Raw genomic sequence first — 25,787 nt, 5'->3', positions numbered from 1 at the left:
CTGAAAAAGAGCAATAAAAAGGGGCAAATTGAATAAATGAGAGGGAGAAGAAAAATATCACTAGATGGAGTTATATACAAAAGTGTGTACAAAATTAAACAAAATCCATTGTCAATTTAGGTCATCACTTGAATAGAATATATTCAGTGTGGGGGATTGATTGAACACAGTAAATATTTTAATATTATTTTAAACTTTAAAAAGTATATAAATATAATTATATAAATAATAATTGAAGTATACACGAACATGTTGCATCATTATATTTGCAAGTTTTAAAATAAAACGTCTTCACCTGATCACATTTAAAGAAAACCTGATCACATTCAAAGAAATCAGTCAAATAAAGCAAGCATAGTCTAATAGTCTAAACTTATACATTATTTATAAATTTGATCACTATTAGTGCTTTAAACTCAATCCGACCTATTATTACGGATTAATCCATTAACTCATTACTTAAATTAATTATAATTTTTTTCAATTAAAAAATAATAATTTATTTAATTCCAATCTAAATAATATGAGAGAGTTTTAAATTATATTAATATCAATTAAATATAAAATTTCGTTTACACAAAATATTACAAAATCTTTCAACAAAACTTTTAATAATAATAATTAAAAATATTTTTTCATAAAAATTGAATTATTAAATATACATTTGTGAATTTTAATTATTTTATGTAAAAGTATTTTGTAAAATAATTAACTCAATAAAAAAATTTATTAAAGTGGGTTGAGGTTCTAGCACTTACCATGATGCATAATGATATTAATATTGCTATGTCCAACTTGGGAAAGCACTTAAGCACTGTTTAAATAATAATAATAGATACATAGAGTAATAAGTGAAGTTATTTAAGGTTCAGTTAGAAAACTATGCTATAATATCTGCCCAAACAATAAATAGTTTCACTGAATTGCGAGTTTCTATCAACAGTTTTCAGCCATTGACAGATCTCCCTGTTGGAAGTTTCACATCGACTAGAGATAAGGCCAAATTATAATATATAAGTGAGGTGCAAACCTCACCTTACAAGCCGGTTTTGTGGGGTTGAATTAGGCTTAAAACCCATTTTCTAACTCAACCCCACAAAAGACCCGATAGCGGGTGAAATAGAAGAATAGAATGCCCACTTAGAACTCGCTAGGATAGACACTAACCATGACTCTGATACCATAAGGGAGGCTTAAAACCCACTTTCTAATATGGTATGAGAGCCATGGTTAAAGCCTATCCTAGCGAGTTCTAAGTGGACATTCTATTCTTCTATTCCACCCGCTATCGGGCCGTTATCGGACCACCCAATTTCTACTATCACCTTACAAGCCGGTTTTGTAGAATTGAGTTAGGCTTAAAACTCACTTTCTAATACTCCCACCCAAAATGTGACCCAAATAGTAAATAATTTTATTAAAAAACGATATTTCGAATTATTTGGCAATGAATTTTAATTGCACCAACTCTGTTTCTATTTGATGTTTGTATCTGAAGTCTAGGATAAGCTTTACTGGTAGGCCCCCTTTGGTTTGGATAAGAACAAGTAAGACAAAGGCAAGAAGAAAACAACACGGGCAATAAATTAATTTCGACTTTTTCTCTTTAATTTTTATTTAATTTAAAAAGAATCTAGGGATAAGCTTTGGTAAAGGTTTGTCCAAAATACAAATCAATGTGTAGAAGCTGAAATGAAAAGGAAAGGATATCTAATTTATTGTTTTCTTTTTCCTAAAAGTTAAATATCAAGACAGAAAAGTCAAGGTTTCCCGATATTAAATTTTCGATCTTCAAACTACAGATAAGATATCTCTGTCATTGTTACATACCTCAAAATCTTCAATTATTACTAAATAAACAGCCATCAATTTCGTACCATTTTTAAATCAATGGTGCGTTATTAGCAGAAAACATTATATTCATCTCTATCTTTAGCCAAAACAAATATCACCCATTAATATATCACAAACTTATAAAGTTATAAAACATACTGTTTTAACACAATTTAATTTATTTAATATTAATACTTAACAGAAGGGGTAAAGAGATTAACCAGATGCCAAAGTTCAAGGCATATGTGGCTAATTAACAAAACTTAAAGATCAAACAAAACAAAACATGCTAGTTATTTAGCATTTTACATTAACTTGCTCACGAAAACCAAACACACCGGTAACATTTTAGTTAGTAACAGACCAATAAATTCTCGACACGTAATGATAGTAGCTGCAAACGTGGCATGCGATCCACGAAAAACGACAATATTTACATGCAACCCACGCGCCTCCTTCACGCCTCAGCGGTGCCTGCTCCTGGTCTCTCCACTGTACAGCCTGCAATCAAATACAACCACTTTCATCTCAGCACACAACCTTTACAAAAATAACCGTTTGATTTATGTCATTTCAGCTCAGCCGTTGATTTCTCAAAAGATCAAACGGTCTACATCACCCCAATCGTGGGTACTCAATAAAACGCATCCCATAAGCAAAAACAAGTACGTAACAGTACCCAAGACATAATAATGATCCAAACCTGTAAATATTAGCAAAGATAAACCGCACTATTTATTAAAAAAAAAAAAAGAACTGTTGTCAAGTGATAAGTAAGAGTTAGATCTAATTCATTTAACAGAATTTTTTTTTGGAAAAATTAGGTTAAAAAGAGAAAACATGACTAATCTTTTGGCATAACAATTATATGCAATATATATTTGAATGCATGCAAGGTTGATATGATAAAGAGAACGTAGAAACAATAACAAGGTATAAGAATACAAGATCTGGAGTACAAACTTTATTGTAAAGAAGAAAGAAAGAGAGTATATATGTATATTTATATATATATACCAATCGTAGACAGTGGGAGTGTTGGGAAGAGGTTTGTCAAACATCTGAGCACCGATGGTCTTGGTGGCAGAGTTGCTCCCAGGATGGAACACGCTCCTCCAAACGTTGTCAGATTTACGCCCCGATCCCGGTGTCGTAGGTGTGGACGGAGTCAAAGGGGTTGTCGGAGATGTCGGCATGGACAAGCTCTTCTGCAACTTGCTACTTTCTCCTTCATCTACAACATCCATGAGTTTGAGAAACGTTAAAAGTGGAACATCTAAAACATGTAATTTTATATTATAGTTAAGGATTGTTCTTGACTATAGCAGAATGATGGATGTAACAAAGGGTGCACCAGTTTTTAGGGTGGTGAGTTTTCTGAGCTTGCCAAGGCCACGGTCGGGTTGAGGGCCGGCGACAACATCATCCCAGAGCTTCTCTAGCAGAACCATGTTGGAAGAGTTGATGGAGGAAAAGTGAGTAATGGGGGATGTTAAAGTGGTTGTGGAGAGTGTATATATAGAGGGTGATGATGTCTAGACATAAAATATCTATGTCCAAAATGGGAGGGAATGTTCTGGTGCATCCAAGTGTAAGTTATTTTGGTTAGGATGTGATGATGGGGAGTGGATGTAGTAAAAACATGAGGTGGAAAGAGTGAGACAAAAGTGGATAAGGATGAAGACTTGGTAAAACTGTGGGAGATGAAAATTGAAGTATATATTTAGCACTGTGGCTTGTCCTATTCTGAGATAATGTGGGGTACGTGGTGATGGGATAAGGACTTTAATTCGTGGTGGGCCCCATTCCTTCATGATTCCTATAATCTATCTATATATATGTATTCTTTTACTGGAACAACATTAATCATGCAGTGGTCATGTGATGTTGGGGCATGGCTCTGGATAAATACTACACTGGAATCATCTAGATTTCGGAGAGTTTGTTTGTTTTCCCACGGTAAATAAATAATGCATGATATTTATCAAATTAAAAAAAATAAGGTATAGTGTTACACTTGAAACAAAAGCTACAAAAATTTAATTGAAATTTTCATTTTTTTTAAAAACGTATGATCACATTTGAAAAATTATGTTCTTGATGGCTATAAATTACATTAATTTTAACAATAAAAGACTCACAACTAAAGTTCTTTATTATTGGTACGGTAATAAATACAGATAAATTTATACTGACATATTTTGAAAAATAAATCACTTTACAATTTCATTTTCATGATATAATAATATATTAATATTTTAAGTTAAAAATGTAAAAGTGGTATTGAAATATTAATATAGTCAGTTGTCGAATGATATTTTTATGTGTATGTCCTAAATAAAATCAAACAAGAAAAACGTTTTTATATCAGAAAAAGAAAAAATATACTAATTTTTAATCCGTGACTAATTAAAATTAGCCTATAAATTTATGCTGTAACATTTTAAGCTTCGTTTGGGATATTTATAATTTTTTATTTTATTTTGGGTTTTAAAATTTAAGTCAGAAAACAAGATGTGGGATGAGTGGCTGATACGATTTACTTAACTTACTATTGAAAATAGAAGAAGAGGCAAAGTACAGTTTTTAAGTTTTCTAATGATGTTTAATCTCTTTTGACGTTTTTCTTCACAATTTTTTAGTTATTTCCATGAATCCACTCCAGTGAATGTAAGGCTTAATTTTGAACATAGATTAAACTTTGATTTACAAATGGAGAGTTTGAACATTAAATTTTCGATTATAAAATTTGTAACTTATGACCTAACACGAGACATATACCTCTATACTATAAATATGGCAAAAGAAGTTCAAAATATCTTTATATTCTTTTATGTTTCCTTTTTTATTTTCATAAATTTTCATGATAAATAATTGATAAGTCAACATAATTAAAATGTCAAAAGCCTAGCATAAATTTATTTTTAAATATTTTAATTGTAAAATTTAAAAATCAATTTTGAACCATATATTTGAAATACATGATTTCAACTATATAATTTAAAAATATACTGTGAAGTACAAAATACATAATTGTCATTTTTCTTCACTTTTTTTTTTGTCTTGGAAATAATTAGTTGGTTCTTCACAAATGTTTGAAATACATTAAGACCATCATAATATAAGTCAAATTTAGAGAATTTTTTATCACAGCTATAAGAATTACGATCAAGATGTTTCCTTCACCAAAAAACATTATGTAAACTGACTCTCTGGAAGCCATCAATTTCATTAATAGATATTGGAAGATGATATTTTACTCTGTACACAAGATACTATCCCTTAAGGTGAAGATTCATTAACTTGCTCATTTTGGAGGCATAGGCTCAGTGAAGCTAACGAAACAGCGAATATGACAAAAATACAATCTAAGTGTTTGTTTTGGTCCATTCTCTAAACATTAAAAAAGGCAGTGGTAATTTTCCATGTTTACACGTTTTATACGTCAAAATAAAGCCTCTAATTGATTAGGTTGACTTGCGTTACACGCTTTAAAATTACAGCCAAACAAATATTTCTTCGAACCACCATTTATTTTTATTTTTTTAAAGCAATACGTCATCACCAACACCTTCAGTGATGTTTCTTCGTCTTTCTTACAACATTATTGAACATTTCTTACATTTCTCATTTATTCTTGAATGTACTTTTCCGAAATGTAAATATACATTCAACAAAGTCCATTTCGAAATGAGTTTGAGGTTCCAAAATCTTTACGGAGATGCTGAAAGAAAAAGGCACACTTCTAGTTTATTCCAACAAAGAAATATTTCAACAATGAACCCAATTAGAATAACACAAACAGACTATTTGGATAGCATAATCAGTCGCCTCGGCATCAACAGCCGTTTGTGCAATGCAAATAAATTAGTCTTTGGGCCACATAAAGGATCTATTTGGATACTGGAAGTACTTAAGAGTTATTACAAATATAATTTAGAAGAAAAATAAAAACATTTTAAATTGAGGGTTGACTAAGCTTTGATATTTCAAGTCCACAAGTTATACAATACAAGTAGAAAATTCATATTTTTATCATGTGAAAACCCAATAATAGTAATCTGAATTCACCTTTTCCTCCGTTAGTTGTGTTAATAGTACCATACTCGGATACTCCGGCACTAGCGACGTAGTAATCCTCATTATACCTCTTTACCATTCAAGCTCCTAAAACATCAGTGTACTTCTATCCGATTATTGAAGACATGCATAATTGCAAAACTTGGATTCTTTCCTAATCCAAGGGTCGCCCAGTTTTACTTGTGCTTCTACTTGTTACCAAATGAAAATGACCAAATCAATTCAATAACTTGGACTAGTGTCCAATGCCAACCGTCGCACGTCGGTAATGTAACATACTAACCAGATTAGAAAACGACAGAGAAATGTATTAACTATGATTCCACAGCAAAGAAGCAGTAAGAAAGCACTTGTCCGATACTTGCCACACACTATATCTTGGAAATATCCACCAATATAGGCAATTCAGACTCCTCAATGTATCCAACACCTGCCATCTATACGGGCCAACTGGAAGATGTTACAAACCTCGAACTAAAGATGACAAACTTCATACACAAACTTAAGTTCAATTAGCAACGTATTGCATCAAAGAATGTTGATAAAAGATAATGTACAGATCATGCCCCCTGTGTAACGTTATCTATGTTCACCAATTATGATTTATCATTCTTTCTTGATCCAACATGTTAACTTCTCAGGAAATACCCCTAAAATTAAATATGCGTATTGGCGTATCCCCAACGCCAATACCAATAACAATTTCGACCCGGCATACCACATTCCAACTGAATTAAAGTGAGGTCCCAAAGTCTGGCGAGTTTCTGCATAAATATACAAGGTTTCATCCAACATAGCCGTCTAGGTTACAAATCAATGGAAGGAAACAAGGTCACCTCCAATGTTGCGTATGATAGCATTGCATATTCATTGGACTCGATCTCTTTTTGTGGCCTTGTTTCTTCTATTCAAGACCATCAACCAAAGCCCCCTTCTCCTAACCGGGCTGACACTACGTGGTCAGCAAGCATGACCCCGAATTTGAATTTGCAAGCACTATAGCAAACTTGAATTCTGCTGCCATTCAATCAAGATCACTCCAGCTGACAAGCTTATTTCCATTGGTCAACTTCGGCCACAAGAACTCGCCATCCAAACAAATCAGATTTTGATCACAAATTCACCCAGTTCCTCAAGCTCGTTACAAGCAACCCATAGTAGTAGTGAGATGTCATGCGGTAAAACAGGCAGCAATATGACATATCATTAACATAACAAAGCAAGAAAGAATACAAACAAGAAAAGGCCGGAACAGGGTTTGGCCAGGAAAATGAAGTCTCTTCTATCACCATGTCGATTTGTTAAGGTTCTGTTAAAGCACATACTATATTCCAAGAGAAAATCTTAATTTACTGACGCAAGGTTTATTCTGTGTTCATTCACGTAAGGCCAGAAAATGTAATCAGAAATCTATCATTTTATAGCTAAATTTTGTCTGAGGAGAATACATGTGACGTGCTTCATTTCAAGGTCAGTCAGTAACACCAAATGATCAACAATATAAACCTGTCGCTAGGGATACTATCTATCATTTTTTGTTTTATTTGGTTGATTAAAACTATAAAAGATTCAACTTCTATGCACTTGTTCAACCATTTGTTACAAAGTTGGCCATCGACTCTTTTACTTTGTCAGCTCACGATATTAATATGCTCAAATACAAATTTAAGATGCTGCTACCTTGAAGGTTTAAGTATCTACATGTTAGGCATTACTACAGAAATGGTGCAAGGATGCTCATTTTTTGAAAGGTGAATTGTAGAAGTTGACCAATAAAACTCAGAAATCAGAACGATAACAGATGGCACTCGAGCATAAAAATGGTTAAAGCAACTGCACTATTCACATTTGAATGGCTAGGTATAGAATAAATGCTTAAGATTTCTTTGCTTGTAAAACATTTTAGATGCATAGATAAGGTGTGCATGCATTTTGATACAAGCTTCACCAGCTTATGCGTAAGTCCAACAAATTTCATTCTAAAGTACGATTGATTGTTTATGTAAAATGTAAAAACTGAATACAGGAAAAATAAAGACTCAGTTACTGTAGCACGAGATAACAGTCTAATAATGAACAACAAACTTTATTGGATATTTGGCAAAAGTTCCGAGCTGGAGTGTAGATACCCATGTGCCACATGTACACATAAGTATGAATTTCGATTGATAAAGTATAAACTTAATTTTAGCAGCATCACGTATAACAGATATAATTTTATCATACATTGAATCCTATAAACTATGGAGTATGTTTGGATTGAACTATATTTAGAGGTTTTGTTCCCATAAACTTTTTTTAACTGTACTCTCTTGTTTGGTAACATTAGTGAAAATAAGATTCTAATGGATTTTGTTTTCAAATACTCAAGCCTATTATGATTAAAACCTAACAGATTATTTTCTAGCTAAGTTGTTTTCCTATTTTATCTCCAACAACTGATCAATTCAAATATAAAATAACTATTACAAATAACTTCAAATGCTTTTTTATAATGATACAAAATAAACTAATTTTAGACAATTTATCTTATAATCACTTGTCACATCGCATATGGACATAGGATTTTTATTTCCATTTTCTCAAACTCTTGGTAAATCTAATAGATTATTAAAGCACACCGATTCCTTTTTCTGCTAAAAGAGTTCCTATTAGCTGAGTATGGGTTTTCAACATAAAGGAAAATGCTTATGGTTCTATAAACAAATGGTCTCAACAGCAGGGAATTGACATTAATCAAACCTTTTCTCCAGTAATAAAGCATATTACTGTTCACAATTTATTTTATTTATAGTCACTACCAAGTGATCGCTTCATCAATTTGAAGTGATCAATGTTTTTAATGGCTTTCTTGAAGAGGCTTATAAGACATAAAGGAAGCTCCTCACACGTCTTTGGCTAGTACATTGCATAATGCTATTTATGGGCTCTTTTAGATTTATTATATTATTAGATATCTTAGATATCTTATCTTTACCTTTTATCTTCCAGTTAATTTGTTATTATTCTTTATTTGCATTTTGGGCTCAGTCCATAATTCTTCTATTACAAATATACTATCCTATGTGTATATTCAACACAAGGGAGATTAATCCCACATATAATTTTCACTATATTCAACATGGTATCCAGTGCCAAGTTCTTTTAGGAAAAACTTTTCGTTGCCTCTACCGGAGCTACTACCACCATCACTTTGTCAGAGTTCCAGTTTCGACCAACGACCACACGGTTTTGATTGTCTTGGCCAAGCAACCACCGTGTTGTCAACGACACATTCATCGAAGATCTTACACGCTCTCACAAGCCTCTCGAAGTTGTCAATTTAGTCCTTTTTCCATGGAGCGTGGCGACACATCCCATCTCATTTCGGACAATGATTCAAAGCGCTGAGGTCACCTCTTTCTCATCCTTCAAGATCTGTGCTTAGTTCCTTGATTGGAGAATCTTGAATTTTTAGGGTTTTTCTCTATCGTGATCGTCTATGACTTCTTCCGCTGTTGTCTCTTTTGACCTCTCTTCTGTTGTCATCGGTGTGTTTGACCTATCCATATATGCTTTTCTCCCGTGACAAATATGGCTTTTGTTAGTTTATTTAAAGTTGTGGTGGTTCTTCAACAATGACCTCTTTATCTACCGGATGTCAACAATGCATTCCTTAACGGCTATTTATAAGAAGAAATTTATATGAAGCAACCTCCAAAATTTGTTGCTCAGAAGGAGTCTTCTGGGTTGATATTCCGTCTTCTATGTCGTCTTCGCAAATCATTAATAATTTGATGTCATTCGAGTGCAGAAGTGAATATTTTCACTAAGTCTTTATTGATTATATTAATAACAAGTTTGATACATACAATTTGTATGCACCAACTTGAGGGAGAGTGTTAGATATATTACATTATTAAATATCTTAGATAGATATCTTATATTTATCTTGTATCTTTTATTTAGTTTATTATTATTCCTTATTTGTATTTTGGACTTAGTCCATATTTCTTCTATTGTAAATATAATACCCTATGTGTATATTCAACACATAGGAGATTAATCCCATACATAGTTTTCACTCTATTCAACAGGCTCAACCAAGTTCCTTCAACTTGGTTTTAGTGCCTAAAAACCACATGTATTAAATTTGGTTTCCAACGACAGCAAATGCAATCATTTCACTATTCATTTACAGCCAACACTTTTCCCCTGCTATCTTTTGGTGTACATTGATGACAAAATTTATAACTAGCAGCCTTTTTTTACCTTGGTTCAACATCTTATCACTTAGCTTCATTCCGCTTTCTCTCTTAAGCAGCTTGGAGCTCTGGATTATGTTTTGGTGGCTCTCATTATTACTCAAAGCATGTGTATTAAGGACCTACTATCTAAGACAAACATGATCGAAGCTAAAGCATTTATATTACGACGCTAAGGACCTTTTGTTACAAGGTCTAAGCAAGGTTCTAATCTCTTATCTGATCCCATTTAAGCAGTCCAAGGTCAATATGTCTCCACCGGTAGTTTCTCACCAACTTGAGCTTGGGTAAGGAGAAGCTTCTAACGGAATGCCCTTTCTTTGTATCTGTTAATAGTCCAAGCCTGGAAAGCTTACAGTATTACTGTAGAGCATGTAATTGGTGATCTTTCTACAAGTTACAAACTCTTATAGTATTGAGTCAGCACTATACAGTGTTTACTTCGCAAAGAGTCTATTCAGAGCCTCTTCTACAAATATGTATAATTCATTGCTTTCAGCAATAATAAAATTCTTTGGTTTTCTGTTTAGTTTATCCGAATATACAAAAATGCATTAGTATTTATCCTTGTCAGTTATAGCAATCACTGTAAAACAGTCATAAACAATATCCATCCAACAAATTTCTATTGAGAGAGGGAGGGGGGACAATGTGCTAACTCACATGCTGGATCATAGTAGGCTGATTGCAACTTTTAGTAGATCAACAAATTTTCAAAATATACTAAAAGCCTAGCGAAGTGTCCAAAAAACACTGGTTTCTTCCTCTCCACTGCAACGAATTAAGACACTTACTCTTTGCAGTCTGCTCTTGGCATTGGTATCCAAGACATAGCTATCACTGAATGCTGTCAACAGACACATTCTCTATTACGTTGTTGCAGTCAGATTTCATAGATCTTCCCGGCTTGCAGTGTTCTTTGCCTGGCACATGTTTGGAAATTAATAGAAAACTCATACACTGATTTATTATTATGAAAAGGGTAAAAGATTCAAAATGAATGAGACTCTGTTAACAGCAGAATATATGCAGAACTCAGTAACAAGTTAGTTGTAACTGTCCAACAGAACAGTTACAGTAATCAACAGTCTAAGAGAAACCACTGCTGTAAGAGAAATAACAATTGTATAACTGAAACAACACTGACAGACCCAATACATTTCAAACGGAGTATTGCACTCACAGAAATTGGTTGTTGTTCTTTGCTTGGTATTGTTTGGTATGTGTTGTTAGGCAGCTGCTTGGTACATTGAAGTTGTTTTTGTATCATGGCTTGTTTGGGTGTTGTTCAGTTTGGGCCATTTATTTTCTGTTCTTCATTTGTTTTGTTGTTAGGTATTGTTCTCTTTGGGCCAACTAATTAGTTTTGTTTTTTTCTGCACATGCAATTTTGCATGCTAGGAAGAACATTGTTGACTGTTGATCTTTTTTATTCTCAAACTATGACATCCCCTCAAGTTTGGAAACATTGATTTTAACTGACTTAGTCATGACAATATAAATAGGATTGAAAGTGTTTGTATCTTGTACACTTTGACAGTTGAATACAACTTTCATTTTCTTAAACTCTATAAATCCACCATCTACATGTGAGCCTATTTTCTAGCAACACCTACCCATCCACGCCTCTCAATCTCCCCATATTTGTTGAGTCCAATTGGCTTTCCCCAGTCCCAACATAGCATGTCAGATGTCTCCAAATCCAATTCCTCATCATATTGTTAGTTTAACAAATGTCCGTGTCATTCCTATAAAAAACTCACTGCATAAATAAATCATGACACCAGGGACTCCCTAGTGTCCAACTTTGCTTCAAGGCACAGTCAATCTGATCAGCTGTACAAAACTTTTAAGAACATCCCAACATGGATGACATTCTTTTGATATTTGGATTCAGTTCCATGCCTTCAAGACACACGCTGAGGTTTGAAACAAAGAATTTAAGCATACACTAATGATGTCAACTGTCTCTACACTATCAATTGCAGTCTTGTTAATTTGAAGAAAGATAACATGGAATCACAAAACACCGTGGTTTCACTTCAGAATTTGAATCATAATCCAGAGACCCCACAAAGACGATAGCAGCCAATTTTTAGAGTTGTTGCTTTAGTAGGTCCCCCTAAAGTTGACTCCATGTGCAATCAAATTTTATCAGCCAGTTCTTGCATCTCTCACTAATACTCCGTCTTTCTCTATCTCTATTGACTCTATGATCACACATAAGCATGTCAAGATGGCTAATATTATCGATGTCATTTCTCCTCATTCCTCTCCCAAGCTGATTGATACTGCTAATACGTATAATGGATTAAGCTGAAAGCTACAATGCAATCTTCCACCGCAATTGCTTATGATTTTGCATAGGTAATCGGGTGGTTGTTCCACTCTTGGCCAATGGATTCAAGATTCTGGTACTTTGGGTCATGTGTCTAGTAAAAAATATCTTTTCCAATCTCTCTTATCCAAATAACTTGCCCTAAGTTCACATGATTTCTCAAACTAAAGTTGTCAGTCTGTCACAAAAAACCACTTCCTACTGCTAGGATTTAGGTTAAACTCTTCCTTGAAAACTGTCCTGTGAGGTGACAATTTCCCCGACTTATATTCCCTTTTTTTTCATAATATATTCCTAGCCAATATGGAATTTGGGTTTTCCCCAGTGAGTCATTAGTTGGGAAACACATCTAAAGCACCTCCCAACAAAGTCAATGAGCAAGGTTTATCTTCTCTTTGCTTAGTTCATTCTAATATTTGAGTCTAAGTCATGTTAGTTCTCCAATACGTTACTAATGCTTTGTCACATTAATGAATAATTACTCTCGTTGTACTTCTTAGTTTCTAATGAGGAATAGATATAAACATTGTTAATTTTTCAAAGCTCTTAGTTGTAAATTTGCACTCAATTTGGTATGACTAGGTGCAGCAGATCATTGTATTATTTCTTCATTTATCACTTGCAATGTTATCATAACTGACCATTTACCCAGTCAAAATTCTGGGTCCGAAGGTCATTGGATGAACCAATGGGTCAAAGATTGAATTGCATAAACTGACGTAATTATACGTGTTTTATATATAAGATCTAGTATATAAACTAAATTTGACACTCCATATACCAAACATCTACATGTGGTGACTTGGGCCCCAACATGTTTGGTGATCTCACCACTTTTAGAAACCCCAAGGACTTGGGTTATAGTCCAAACTTTTACAAAATTCAAAATATTTTATATTCAAATTTCACGTGTTCAAGTATGGTTTAGATTCAAATTTATGCAAACTTTGTAGGATGCATGACTTACCGAAGTGTGAACATACGGGAGACCTTGTTGGTTGTGCCTAGCTTGGTAATGTTACCAGACTAGTTAGTAGTCCAATTTCCAGTAGAACCAACCAATCCACCCCAAGTTTTTTAACAATAATCCCATTTATTTATATAGTGGATTATGTTGACGACATTTTTATCACTGGAAATGCCCACATCAATCATCTGTGTCTCAAAGATCATCATCTAACCTAACAATTTCAAACCTACGATTTAGATCCTCTCAAATACTTGGGTATTGAAGTTACCCAAACTACTATTGGCTTTGTTTTAGTCAAAACAAATATTTTGGACATTTTAGGAAATAAGAATGATTTGATTGCAAACCTTGTGAAACCCCATGGATCCAATGTCAAGTTGCTCACAAAGTAGGAGGAACAACTAAAAGACATTGGCAAATATTATTTCCTGATACGTAAGCTTAAACTATTTTACAACAACTAGATAATATATCACCTTTATTGTAAGTATGGTAAGTCAACTCTTGAATGCTACATGTGATGCTCCATTGGGATGTAGGTTGTGGTGCAAATTGGGTATGATCTCCATTTAATAGAGATCCACTTCAAGCTATTGTGCTCTTCTCAGAGGAAACTTCAACTTGTTAGAGACAACAAACAAAATGTAGTTGCTAGATTTAGAGCAAAGACTAATTATAGGGTTGTGGAAGCCACGACATGAGATTAATGTGACTTTGACAATTACTTTAATTATGAGTGTTCGTTGGATCAGGTTTACCTTATGACTGAACTCAACCCAATTAGATTTGGTTGGGTTTCACTTATGATTGAGTCAAACTTGACACAATCCAAACTAACCCACTCTTACACAGGTTGGATCGTGCATTTAGTATGGATGACCCAATACCAAAACCAAAACCCGCACTTATACTTGTGCAATGAACAAATTGTCTTATGTTTTCTTTTCATGTTTTAAATTAGTATGGACAAAACTTGCTATGATTAGACTTATTGTTTTACTTGAAGTCTTGGATTAAATTTTGTAAAGATTGTGTTATTTTTTAATTAGGTTGATACTTTAAAAAAATTACTTTTTTTTTAAATCTTGACCTAATTGACAAACCCAATCCAAGTCACTCATGAGTGGTTGGATTGGATTGGCTTTAACATAAAAAATGCAGAAACCCAACATTGATAGTATTTTGGTGGGTTGGATAATGGGTTTACTCAAATGCTAACCAACCCAACACACAAACACCCGTAACTTTATCTATTAAAGTTTGGGCATGCCAATGATGAATTTGATTTGTAATATCCAAAGGCTCTATGTGTTGCTTTTAATCCAATCTTTTGCTAGAGAACTAAATATAGAGAAATCAATTGTTATTTAGTGAAAAATGAGACCTTGGAAGTGAAATTACAATTGACTCTCAATTTAGTGAAAAGTTCATATCTTCATCAAATTCCTCAAGGGTTGCAAGGATGCATATATTTCTAACCTGAAAAGTACACATAATACAAACATCCCATGTTTAATTAGACTTCAACACATGTAACATATCGGTACAAGAACTCATTATTGTACCCCACTTATGCAATTATAAATGCAACAGTAAGTAGCCTACATTAGACATATTCTCATAAAATCTAATAAAATAACTAAGTACTTTTAACAAAAATCAACCTTGCCAATGACCAAGAGAAACATTGCAGATAGAAGGGATGGGAAAACCTTGAACATGCCACAAACTATAGAGAATATTGACCGAAGTGGTACGTTAAATAATGATGTTCACAAAGGCATGGGTTTAAATGATGGAACAAAGAAATATTGATGATTAAGCAAAATAAGATTATTATCTTACTGATATCAGAATTTCTGTTAACAATAGCAAAATTCATGGTTCAAGGGTAACAAAAATATGCCATCCATGAAGATAAGAAGCTGAAATCAACAACAAAACTATGATAAAGAGAATAAAAAAACAACACATCACGTTGCTAGGGGACTTAAACTAGCAGTTATTAAAATTTTCTCTATAGTCAATGATTAGTATAACACAAATTCTTGATGAAGCAAAAAAAAAATGAATGTTAATATTAACAAATGGGACTTTAAAAGACCCTTTTTTACAAATTGAAGCTTCTAAACTCTAGTCTCTTGAAATGTTAAGAACTTGCTAAACAACTACACAAAGGATTTATGTTAAGAAGTGGACCTTAAGTCTAACTCAACCCTACAAAATCGGCTTGTAAAATTAGGCTTGCACCCACTTATATACTATAAATTGACCTTATCTCTAGTTAATGTGAGACTTCCAACATACCCACTTACGCCAAGGTATATATATTCGAACGTGACACTAGACATTAATGGATAGTCCGATAGGAATCTGATAGCGGGTGAAATAATATGTCCAACAAACAATAAATCTCACTAGGATAGACTCTAACAATGACTCTGATACCATGTTAAATTTAGAAGGGAAGAATTTCTTTATTTCTCATTCACAATTATTAGGTCAGTTGACCTATATATTTATACATGTGTTATGAGATAAAAACATAAACTAAAAAATAAAACACTAAAAAATCCTAGAGAGAATAAATTCGTATAATTATGGGATTTTAATCTTGTAATATTAAATTTAACAAAACAAACAAAATGAAAGATAAATATAAATTTCCCTAAATAAAGCCCTAAATTCACTGCGTGCTTCTTGACACTCCCCCCTCAAGCTGCAGCTTCGATACGATTCCTTCAAATGTGATACTATTTAGACCTTTAGTAAGAATATCTGCATGTTGAGCTATACTAATGGCAGATTTACTGTCATAGTATAGCTTCATAAGTTTTTACCATCTTATCTTCAAATCATCTAATATAATCTTTAGCCATAGAATTTCACATATTCCTTGGGCCATGGCTCTAAATTCTGCTTCAGCACTTGATCTAGCCACTGGATTTTGTTTCTTGCTTTTCCAACTCACCAAATTTCCACCAAGAAATGTGCAGCATCCTGTGGTTGATCTTCTGTGCACAATTGACCCAGCATAGTCTGCATCCATATATGATTCGATACTTAGACTCTTGTTTCTCTTGAAAAATATCCCTTTCCCGAGAGTACCTTTTAAGTACTGAATAATTCTAAAGACAACGAATAGTTGGGACAGACTTTGGTGGCCTTTAATACCATTCTAAGAAGTAGACTTTAAGCTTAACTCAATCTTATAAGACTAACTTGTAAGGTAAGGTTTGCACTCACTTCTATACTATAAATTCATCTCATTTCTAGTCGATTTGGGATCTCCAACAATTCCCTTGAACAATATACTAAGGATTTTTTATGAAGGTTCTATTAGTTTTATTTATCAGTGAATTTTTCATAATTCAATATCCAATCAATACAAGTTTTCCTTCATCACTCTTCACTAATCGTTTCTTATATTTAAAACCTATAAGGAGTGGAATTGGAACTCTACACTCATAGTAGCTTGTAACCTTTAGATGCATATTGTAATCTAGTTGGGAATAAAATCCATAGCAAATAGTTGGTATCTGCGATTATTTATTTATTACCCTCTGGTAACATATATTTTAATACCCATTTATAAATGGGTTGAGTGTGAGTATCATACTACTCGTATTGTGGGTATCCATTAGCCACAAAAAATTAAAATAAAAATTTAATTTATATTTTATTAAGTCAAATTTAATTAAAATTAAAACAAATTTATAATTCATTAGGTTTTTAATTAAAATTAAATTTTAATTTATATTTTATATTTTTTAGTAATTTTATTTATATTTATTTTAAAAATTTATAAAATATCTTATTTTAAATATCCAAGTATCCATGGATTATCCGCGGGTTTTAAAATACTCGTAGGTTTTTTTAAAACGGTATCTGAAGAGTAACGGGACAGGTAACGAGTTGATTAATTTGTTGTGGGTCGGGTAACGAATAGGCACTATTTGTGCCTGACCCGACCCGTTGTCATTCCTACAAGTCACCTGCTATTAGACCACTATCGAACCACTTATATATGTCTAGTCTCATGCTTAAGATGTATGTGTCACACATGGACTAAAGATAAAGTGAATTTACAATATATAAGTAGACATAAACTTCATCTTACAAGTCAGTTGAGATAGGCTTAAAGTCTCCCCTTCTTAAGAAAGATTAATGGTTGTGAAGAATAGCGATGCTTCTAGGGGCATGAAGATCGAGAAGAAATTATTTGAACTCTTGTAATCACAGATAAAAGATGAGAAGTTCAACTCTACTATCCATTACATGTAACAATCTATTTTCTGAACCCAAGTTCTTATACAAAAGTCAAAGAATGGGTCTTAATTCTAAAGCAATGCAAGGCATTAATGGTTTTATTCAAATGCTTGCTAAAACCAAAGAAATGCTTGCTAAAGTCAAAGTGAGTTATTCAACAACAAAGAGGCCAAAAGGTCTTTTTGGGTTGAAACTGCCAACTCTAATTGCTATATCAAAAGATTGTTTATACTTGTACATCTTGTACATACATTAACTCTTATATATAATGAAAAAGAGATACAATAGCAAGGAACAAAATCAATAACTAATAAAGGGAAATATTTGCTAAAATATTTCCCAATTTGATGCAATCAAATCATATCTTTAACACTCTTCCTCAAGCATTTTAGAAATGTCGTTAACACAACATTCCTTGAGACTTCATGAACATTTTAGTTAGTTGGTTGCTAGAGCTGAACAATGACACAGTTTCACACATCGATTTGGTGTGCGTGTGTGAAAATGTAATCTCTAGGAACTAGCTAAGTTCCAAGCATCAATTTGGTGCAAATGTGTAACACGCAAAGAAATTAGGCGCACATGGTGGCAGTAGGCCATGAGTCAAGCAACATAGTGGTTGCAAAGAAGGGCAGCTTGATTGTGAGGCTGGGTCATAGGTTTTGGTATACTACCAAAGAATGCTTAAGGACATAACTTTTGTTCAAGAGAAAATAATGTTCGGAGAGCACGATGACTATTGGAGAGCAAATGTACTTTCAGAGCTTGAAGACTACCAAAAAGAAAATATTCTCAAAGAGCACGACAACTACCATATAGCAAAAATGTAGCAGTGGGTGTTGTGTCAGGGCAAATGCTTATAGAGAAAAAAGTCAACAAACCATTCACAAAATAGGTCAAGGAAGATGGTACCAATTTGAAAACATCTTCAAAGGATTGTTTGTAATTGTATACCCAGTACACGCTTGAGGATTCTAACTATAATGAAGAAAAGATATTTGGTAGTACACGAGTGAGTAATCATACTATAGCTTTTTTCGAGCCGGCCAATACCCACCGTCATTTAGGATTTAAAGCACTGAACTATAAAGTACTGGACATCAACACATTTACAATAATTTCGAGATTTCAGACATGAAAACGATAAAAAAAATAAAGCATCCCATCAGTCTTTCCAAGTTGCTGCTAAAGATCTTGAAATGCTTGAAAATTAGACCAACTGCTATTAAACAATTAAATGTAATCATGTAAATTAAGGAAAATAAGATATCCTCATAAACCATGCAATTCATGCAAGTTTACTCTAGAATGGAACAAACAAGAGAAGGCACGGATAAAAAGATGCATAAATATTTTGAAGAAAATTCAAAACCAAAACATTCCAAATCAACCTTCTTTATGAAAAAGAGAGCCTCAGACAGAACTTTTCATGAACTACGACCAGGCAATTGATCAGGAACTGTACAAAAAAGTGTTTTGGCTTGCATATCAAGATTTGCCATATTTGTTGACATATCCCTGCAAATCAAAGATATTTCTATTAAATGAAGAACATCACAATGAAACAATAATATCCATGTACATACATATTGGAAAATCACTATAACTGCAAGAAAAGAAAAGAGGCTTACATTGACCAGCTTTGCAATTTTTGCCCGACTTGAAGAAACATATTGCTTGGCAGTATCTATGGTAGCAATCTGATGGGGCTCTATGGTGCTAACAACCTTGTCAACTGATTTTCTGACTATCATAATATGTGCATCCTTGCTAAGACGACCCTCATGCCAAACTGGTTTTAACAACTCTTTTACATGATCAACAAGAGCTGCACGTAACATTTTTAGTGCCTTTGGTTCCTTCTGCATGGTGCCATCCATCTGAAAGTCAACATCTATTTCATGATTTTTCTTATCCCTGTCTCCTCTCTTTGTTTTGTGCCCTGATCCTTCACCATGTCGTCTAGCATCATGCTCAGTCATTTCTCTCTCCTTTTTTGTACTATCTGCAACACCTAAGGTATTTTGTCCCGTGCCAATTTTACCATTTTGATAGTTTACACAAGTTCCTGACGTTATCTCTGTTTCAGTATTCTTTTCATGAGGAACAGAGTTTTTGTTTGGCTCATTTTCATAAAGTTTATTATGAGAAGATACAGAACTTTTGTCATCATTAACACTGGACGTGTATTTCCCAATCACAGCAGAATCACCATAAATCGGAGCCTGTGATGAAGCCAGTACGTTAGATCCTTGAATTAAAAGGGAAGCCTTCAAAGACCCATCCCCTATATTAGGTATCTCAATGCTATCGCGAAGAGGATCATAAAGATCTCCAGGAGATGATACATTCATGGGAGTAATAAAAAAGGAAGGCCGGAAGGGCACAGAAGGTTCCCAATCATAAGAACAGATTTTTGATTTATATCCAGTGGGATAAGATGGAACGCTGGAAGAACTAACTAGACGAAAATCCTCCCGCCCTGAACCAGAGAAAGTGGACTTAAATGTGAGATATTCTTTATCAGTGCTCAAAATCTTTTGGGTACCAGCCCCCAAAGATGAACTAAAAGGCAATGAGCATGCTGATTGAGAAGAAATCCGGTGAGAGAGTGACATACTTGAAGATGGAAATTGAGTAACCAGGCTTGAATTTGGTGAATGGTTCAAAAGAGTGGAAGCATGTCCTTTGTATATATGTTGGTTCCGAAGAGTAGTCATTCCATCCTGATTTAGGTTGAAATAATTGCTTGTTGAACTAAATGCAAATCTATTCTCTGGAAACAAGTTGTCCCTCAGCGTAAAGTTCTGTTTTTCTTGAGATGGATGCCAACTAGGAGTTTGTTCTTGCTCATTCTGCGTGCTCATATTTAAAGGAAACTCAGAAGAATGCAAAGATATGCTATCAAGTTAAGTATTAAATGAATCTAGAGTGCTAACCATCCTTATTCTCTGAACATTGTCCTTAACACCTGTTCCAGTACAATACCTTCGTTAGAAATATGATTACAGAACAAATTTCCTGAATAACTTGACCAAACGAGTTATATGATATACCTTCTTCCACTTTCAATTTTCTCTTCTGATGAGCAGTAACTAAGTCAGCTTCAGCCTCCTGATCTGTCTTATCCACAGTATCTTTTATATGAAGAAAGCTACAAGAACTACCTCTGATACACCATCCTTTAGCAAAAAAATCACATATAATTTTTGGTCGTTTGTTTGTGTTTTTAATCTCAGCACTGGGAGACATACTTCTAGTCCTGCTATTAGGAGGAGTTATCAGTAAAACCTAATGGTTAGCATGTGGACCAATTTAAACACACTGGAAAAAGACAGAAAACTACTTTCAGAAGAGACATCATCCTGAATGAATTGAAGTTTGGTAATATTACAATGTAAAAGAGCATACTGAACTAAAATGACCAGACCTTGACAGTGTTTGCTTCATATCATCCCTTGACTCCTCCCTCTCTAACTGCTTGATATTGTTCCTAGAACTCTGACCACCACTAGCATCCTCAACAATACAATCTTTTGGAAGCAGGCAATTGACCATAACTTGTCCAGTATCACTAGATGACTTGGTGGCCCTGACCCTGGAATCAATATCATTATCATCACATAAATTAGCCTTGCTATTGCAACCTAACTCACTGTATCCACCCTGTGTTTCCTTCTGTAGAAGGGATCCAGCATTTTCAACATCAACTTCTAGTCCTTGACTTCTACAATTTTCAACATTAGTCAGATTTTCTCTAGATTTCGAATGACTTGAAATGTCATATTTCAGGTGAAGCTCTTCCTTTCTCAATGTCAGTATCTCACATGAAGGAACAGATATTTTGAGCATGGCATCAGTCTCTTCCATGCAATGCACACTAGATGGTGGAATTACTTCAGGGTTTTCAGCCACAGAATAATCTGGCCCCAAGTTTTTGTCTTGCTCCTTAGACTCCATTTGTAGGCTCAAATCTAGAATGGAAGATAAAAAGTTAAATCAAAAAATGCATAGAGGAAAAGAAAGGAAACAAAATATACTGCGCGATTCAAGAGTGCCCAGACTCCCAAAAAACCCAGGACTATTCACACTCCATAACTTGGCCCAAATTTAGAATCGACGATAAAAAGTAAATCAAGAATGAGGCATAAAGAAAAAGAAATGAAGAAATATTCTGGACAATTTAAGACTGCCGATTTTTCTCTTGAAAATCCCAGCCCTGTCCACCCTGTGCTCTCCTCTAAAAAGGTGATAAACCCGTTACAACAGAATCCCCTCTCTGATTCTACCCAATGCCAACTCGGCAGGTAGTTACCACATTTCTCTTGAAAATGATCCATGCATTGACATTCTTTCTTTCTCATGCATAGACCTTAGTTATTTTGGGATTCCTATTTAGTGAAACTGAACTAATTTTGATGGGAATTTATGGACAGAGATAAGACTAATTTAAAGTATATAAGTGGGTGCAAATCTCATCTTACAAACCAGTTTTGTGGGATTGAGTTAGGTTTAAAGTCCACTTCTTAACTTGGAATCATAGTCATTTTGAGAGTCTATCCTAGTGGAATTTGTTATTTGTTGGACATATTGTTTCACCTACTATCAGACCATCCATTAATGTCTAGTTTCATACATAATATGTATATATCTCAGCATGAGGGAGGTGTGTTGGAAGTCTTACATTGACTAAAGATAAATCTAATTTAGAATATATAAGTGAGTGCAAAAATCAACTTATAAATCGGTTTTGTGGGGTTGAATTAAACTGAAAGTCAACTTCTTAACAAGAATTAGCCCATTGGATGATTGGGTATGGCTGAGAAATTCATTAAAATCCCAAATACCAAACCAGAATTCTAAGTGTCACTAGATTTTGTGTATTGAAGGAGCAGTGGTGCACTGGTTCAAAAACTTGAGGAAGGGTGTGTCCAAATTAATGACATAGAAAACCTGAAAATTGAGTGGTTGAAAAGATTTCCCTGAAGTGGTGTGTCGCAAACCCATTATAAGCACCTTGCACCAAAACGTTGTTGGCTTGAAGATTATGTTTAAGAGAGTTTGAGATGTTGCTAGCACAACACCAGGAATTTCTGAAGAACAAGCATTGGGTTAGTTCGTGAGAAGCTTGAGTGAGGGTTTTTTTAGAAACATCACACTCAATACAGCTAAAAAGTACCAGCCATTAGCTCAGCAAGATCAATAGAAGAGTAACTAATAACTATAACAGATCTCTGATGTTTGGCCAAATTGGGCAGTTTGTGGAGCAGTTATTGAATGGCAGGTCAAGCATTCTAATCAAGGTTATCAAATTCAAGAATTTACGTAAACTCGTAAGAGGCGAGTAAACTCGACTCGTAAACACGTAAGAGTTTACTTACAGATGAAAAAAATTATATAAATAATATCTTAATTCAAACAAGTCTACAAAATTATATAACTTTAAATAAATAAAATTTATAGTTATATTATTCATAAAAATAAATATTGTAAAACATAAATACTTGAATTATTGTCATTAATTTTGATGCACTTCATTAAATATATAACTTTCAAGCTCGCAGAATCACTCCAAACTCGCAATTTTACACGATCCTTCTGATTTCATAGTTGAATCTATCAAGTTTACGCAGAAAACGAGTTTACTTCCGAGTTAACTCGGAAGCCATGTCTGGGAACGTAAGCTGAGTTTACGAGTTAACTCAGAGAGTTTGATAACCATGATTCTAGTTATGGGTACAATTCCAATAATGGGTTCAAATCAATTGGCAGGTCAAGCATTCTAATACCACACTTCTCTGTGACACCCACAGCGTCACCAACACCCACCCACCCACACTCAGCAGTATTTCCAGTGGCACCCACCTATGTTCTGAAATTTAGTAATTCTTCCAAGTTTTAAGAATTTACGTCTCTATTCTACGTACAAAATTTCAGAATCGCAGTCATCCTCCGTGATATCCAAATAGAGAAGTTTTAGGGTAGGCTGCAATGCGCTTCTATCCTACCACTAAAAGTGTCTTTAGGGCCGACTGCAATGCGCTATTATAGATTAATAACCACGTCATATACAATTATAGATAACCATGCCACTAAAATTGATCCACGATCACTAGGTTTTTATCCTCAGCAGCAAATCCTTCCTCCCTAGTTCCGCCATTTCCTCCTCTCCCCATCCCCAAACAAACAGTTCAATAAGAATGGAATGACAAAGTAAAAGAGAAACATCAATATGGAATTTGATATGTAAACACACAAAAAGTCAAAAACCACATAAACTCAATGCAACATGTGAGACGGTACCACAGAGAGCAAAGAGCAACACGGCATCAAACGAAGTTACAGAAATATTATTAGGGAAAAAAGAAGCGTGTAATTCATTTGTGTAGCGGATAAAAATAAGAATGACAATGACGACTAATTTATGAACTGGAAAACCTTTCCAATCCTTACCAGCATCGGATGGAGAACCTGTCACCGCCAATCTGTCCTCCCTTACTGCTTCTTTTTGTTGTCCCTCTTTCTCTTTTATTGCTTCTTGTTTCAATTGTTGTTCTTTCTTCTTCTCCTCCATAGCTTTTTCTTGTTGCTGTTCTTGCTCTTTCTTCTTCTCCTCCACTGCTTCTTCTTGTTGCTGTCGTTGCTCTTCCTTCTTCTCCTTCGCTGCTGCTTCTTGTTGTTGTGGTTGCTCTTCCTTCTTCTCCTCCACTGCTTCTCTTTGTTTCTGTTGTTGGTCTTCTTTATTATCCTCCAGTGCTTCTTGTTCTTGTTTCTCTTCTTCTCCTTCATCCTCTTGGACTTCTTCCTCCCCTTCTTCTAATTCTTGTTCTCCCTCTTCCTCTTCTTCTACCTCAACTTCTACTTCTTCTTCTTCTTCTTCTCCCTCTATCTCTTCTTCCTCTACCTCCACTTCCTCTACTTCTTGTTCTCCCTCTCCCTCTTCGTCTTCCTCTTCTTCTAACTCCGTCTCTTCCACTTCCTCTTCCTCCTCTACTTCCTCGACCTCTTCCTCATCTACTTCCTCGACCTCTTCCTCCTCTACCTCTTCTTCAAAATCTTCCTCCTCTACTTCTTCCTCAATCTCCTCCTCTTCCACTTCTTCAGCTTCGTCCTCCTCCTCTGTTTCTTCTTCGACTTCTTCCTCTTCTTCGGATGGATCGGTCTCGATATCATCGGGCACAGGAGAGTCAGGGAGAGACATTGGATTGGATTTGAACGTGCAGAGAGAAAAATTAATGAGAAGAAAACCCCTAATTCGATCGAATAGGGAATCAAGCAGGGGTGGAGAGACACACACAAAAACCCAAACTCACGATGATATATGACAACACAATACAACGCAACGTTAAGGAACACACACGACACGACAATGGTTCAGGAATGCTTCGCTGACGTGTACGCCAGAGTCCTGCTACCAGAGGTGCATCCCACTCACCGCCACGTCTTTTCTCCGACGTGTCGCTCCGATAACCCTAGTCCCTTCCTTTCTCCAGTAAAAACCCAATTTCATATGTACCTTTCTCAAAAAGTTTTGGGCCTAACACACCGCAAACATTTAACAATAAAATTTTTTACTCGTAATTTAAGTAAAAGTCCATTCTGTGGATGATTTATTATATATAGAATTTTGTTTTCTAGTTTAAAATGGGATGGTAAAATGTATGTTAATATGTTTTTCTTAACTTTCTATTCCACTAATTTAATTAGATTAAATAATATTGTTAGTTGTTGGTGTTTTTTTACCTAATTGTATTGGAGATTGCATAATTAGATATAAGTAATTCGTTATAAGTAATTTCAACTTAACCTTTTTCGTTACTATTAATTTGATGATATGAAATTAAATATTTAATTGTTAGCATGATTAAAGGAATAACCATGATTGCAAGAGAATAGGAGAGCATGCATTCTTCACCCGTGCATCCAGCAAATTATAATTCTAAAATATTTCCTCAAAAATACTTATTCAATAATAAGAAAAAAAATAGTTTGACACATATTTTTTTAATAATTTGACATAATACACATGTTACCATTTTTACTAGTTGATTAT

At 34.3% G+C, this 25,787-nt stretch overlaps 2 protein-coding genes and 1 pseudogene across 4 annotated transcripts; 1 reads left to right on the top strand and 2 right to left on the bottom strand.

Annotated features, from left to right (window-relative positions):
• Nucleotides 1-1,994: 1,994 nt before the first annotated feature.
• On the bottom strand, nt 1,995-3,346 carry LOC124833193 (dormancy-associated protein 1-like). Its single transcript, XM_047307610.2, has 3 exons — nt 3,188-3,346; nt 2,851-3,067; nt 1,995-2,334 (listed from the first exon to the last, which is right to left on the bottom strand). The coding sequence occupies exons 1-3, from the start codon at nt 3,282-3,284 to the stop codon at nt 2,298-2,300; spliced, it is 351 nt and encodes a 116-aa protein (XP_047163566.1). The 5' UTR covers nt 3,285-3,346; the 3' UTR covers nt 1,995-2,297.
• Nucleotides 3,347-5,597: 2,251 nt separating this feature from the next.
• Nucleotides 5,598-10,545, top strand: LOC148198842 (uncharacterized; annotated as a pseudogene).
• Nucleotides 10,546-10,754: 209 nt separating this feature from the next.
• Nucleotides 10,755-25,266, bottom strand: FES1 (Zinc finger C-x8-C-x5-C-x3-H type family protein). 3 transcript variants are annotated; one of them, XM_047307603.2, is made up of 8 exons: nt 24,188-25,266; nt 21,165-21,708; nt 20,791-20,996; nt 20,674-20,705; nt 20,355-20,589; nt 19,366-20,216; nt 19,126-19,252; nt 10,755-11,080 (listed from the first exon to the last, which is right to left on the bottom strand). In XM_047307603.2, the coding sequence occupies exons 1-7, from the start codon at nt 24,933-24,935 to the stop codon at nt 19,223-19,225; spliced, it is 2,646 nt and encodes an 881-aa protein (XP_047163559.2). In that variant the 5' UTR covers nt 24,936-25,266; the 3' UTR covers nt 10,755-11,080; nt 19,126-19,222. The 3 variants fall into 3 exon arrangements, with proteins under 3 accessions (XP_047163559.2, XP_087972787.1, XP_047163558.2); XM_088116661.1 differs by having other exon boundaries at nt 19,366-20,589; XM_047307602.2 differs by lacking the exon at nt 10,755-11,080 and having other exon boundaries at nt 18,960-19,252; nt 19,366-20,589.
• Nucleotides 25,267-25,787: the final 521 nt, after the last annotated feature.

Source organism: Vigna umbellata, chromosome 5, assembly GCF_029865625.1.
Source record: "Vigna umbellata cultivar VRB3 chromosome 5, Vumbellata_1.0, whole genome shotgun sequence".
NCBI classification, from domain to species: Eukaryota; Viridiplantae; Streptophyta; class Magnoliopsida; order Fabales; family Fabaceae; genus Vigna; species Vigna umbellata.
Note: the sequence above shows the minus strand (reverse complement) of the source record. Positions and strands in the feature narration are given on the sequence as shown.

Coding starts and splice junctions, on each gene's coding strand:
- LOC124833193 (XM_047307610.2), bottom strand. CDS start 3,284: ATGGTTCTGCTAGAGAAGCTCTGGGATGATGTTGTCGCCGGCCCTCAA. Junction 3,068..3,187: donor ACTCACCACCCTAAAAACTG/GTGCACCCTTTG, acceptor TGGATGTTGTAG/ATGAAGGAGAAAGTAGCAAG. Junction 2,335..2,850: donor ACTCCCACTGTCTACGATTG/GTATATATATAT, acceptor ATTTGATTGCAG/GCTGTACAGTGGAGAGACCA.
- FES1 (XM_088116661.1), bottom strand. CDS start 24,935: ATGTCTCTCCCTGACTCTCCTGTGCCCGATGATATCGAGACCGATCCA. Junction 20,590..20,673: donor ATGTTCAGAGAATAAGGATG/GTTAGCACTCTA, acceptor ATGAGCACGCAG/AATGAGCAAGAACAAACTCC. Junction 19,253..19,365: donor AAATTGCAAAGCTGGTCAAT/GTAAGCCTCTTT, acceptor TTTGATTTGCAG/GGATATGTCAACAAATATGG.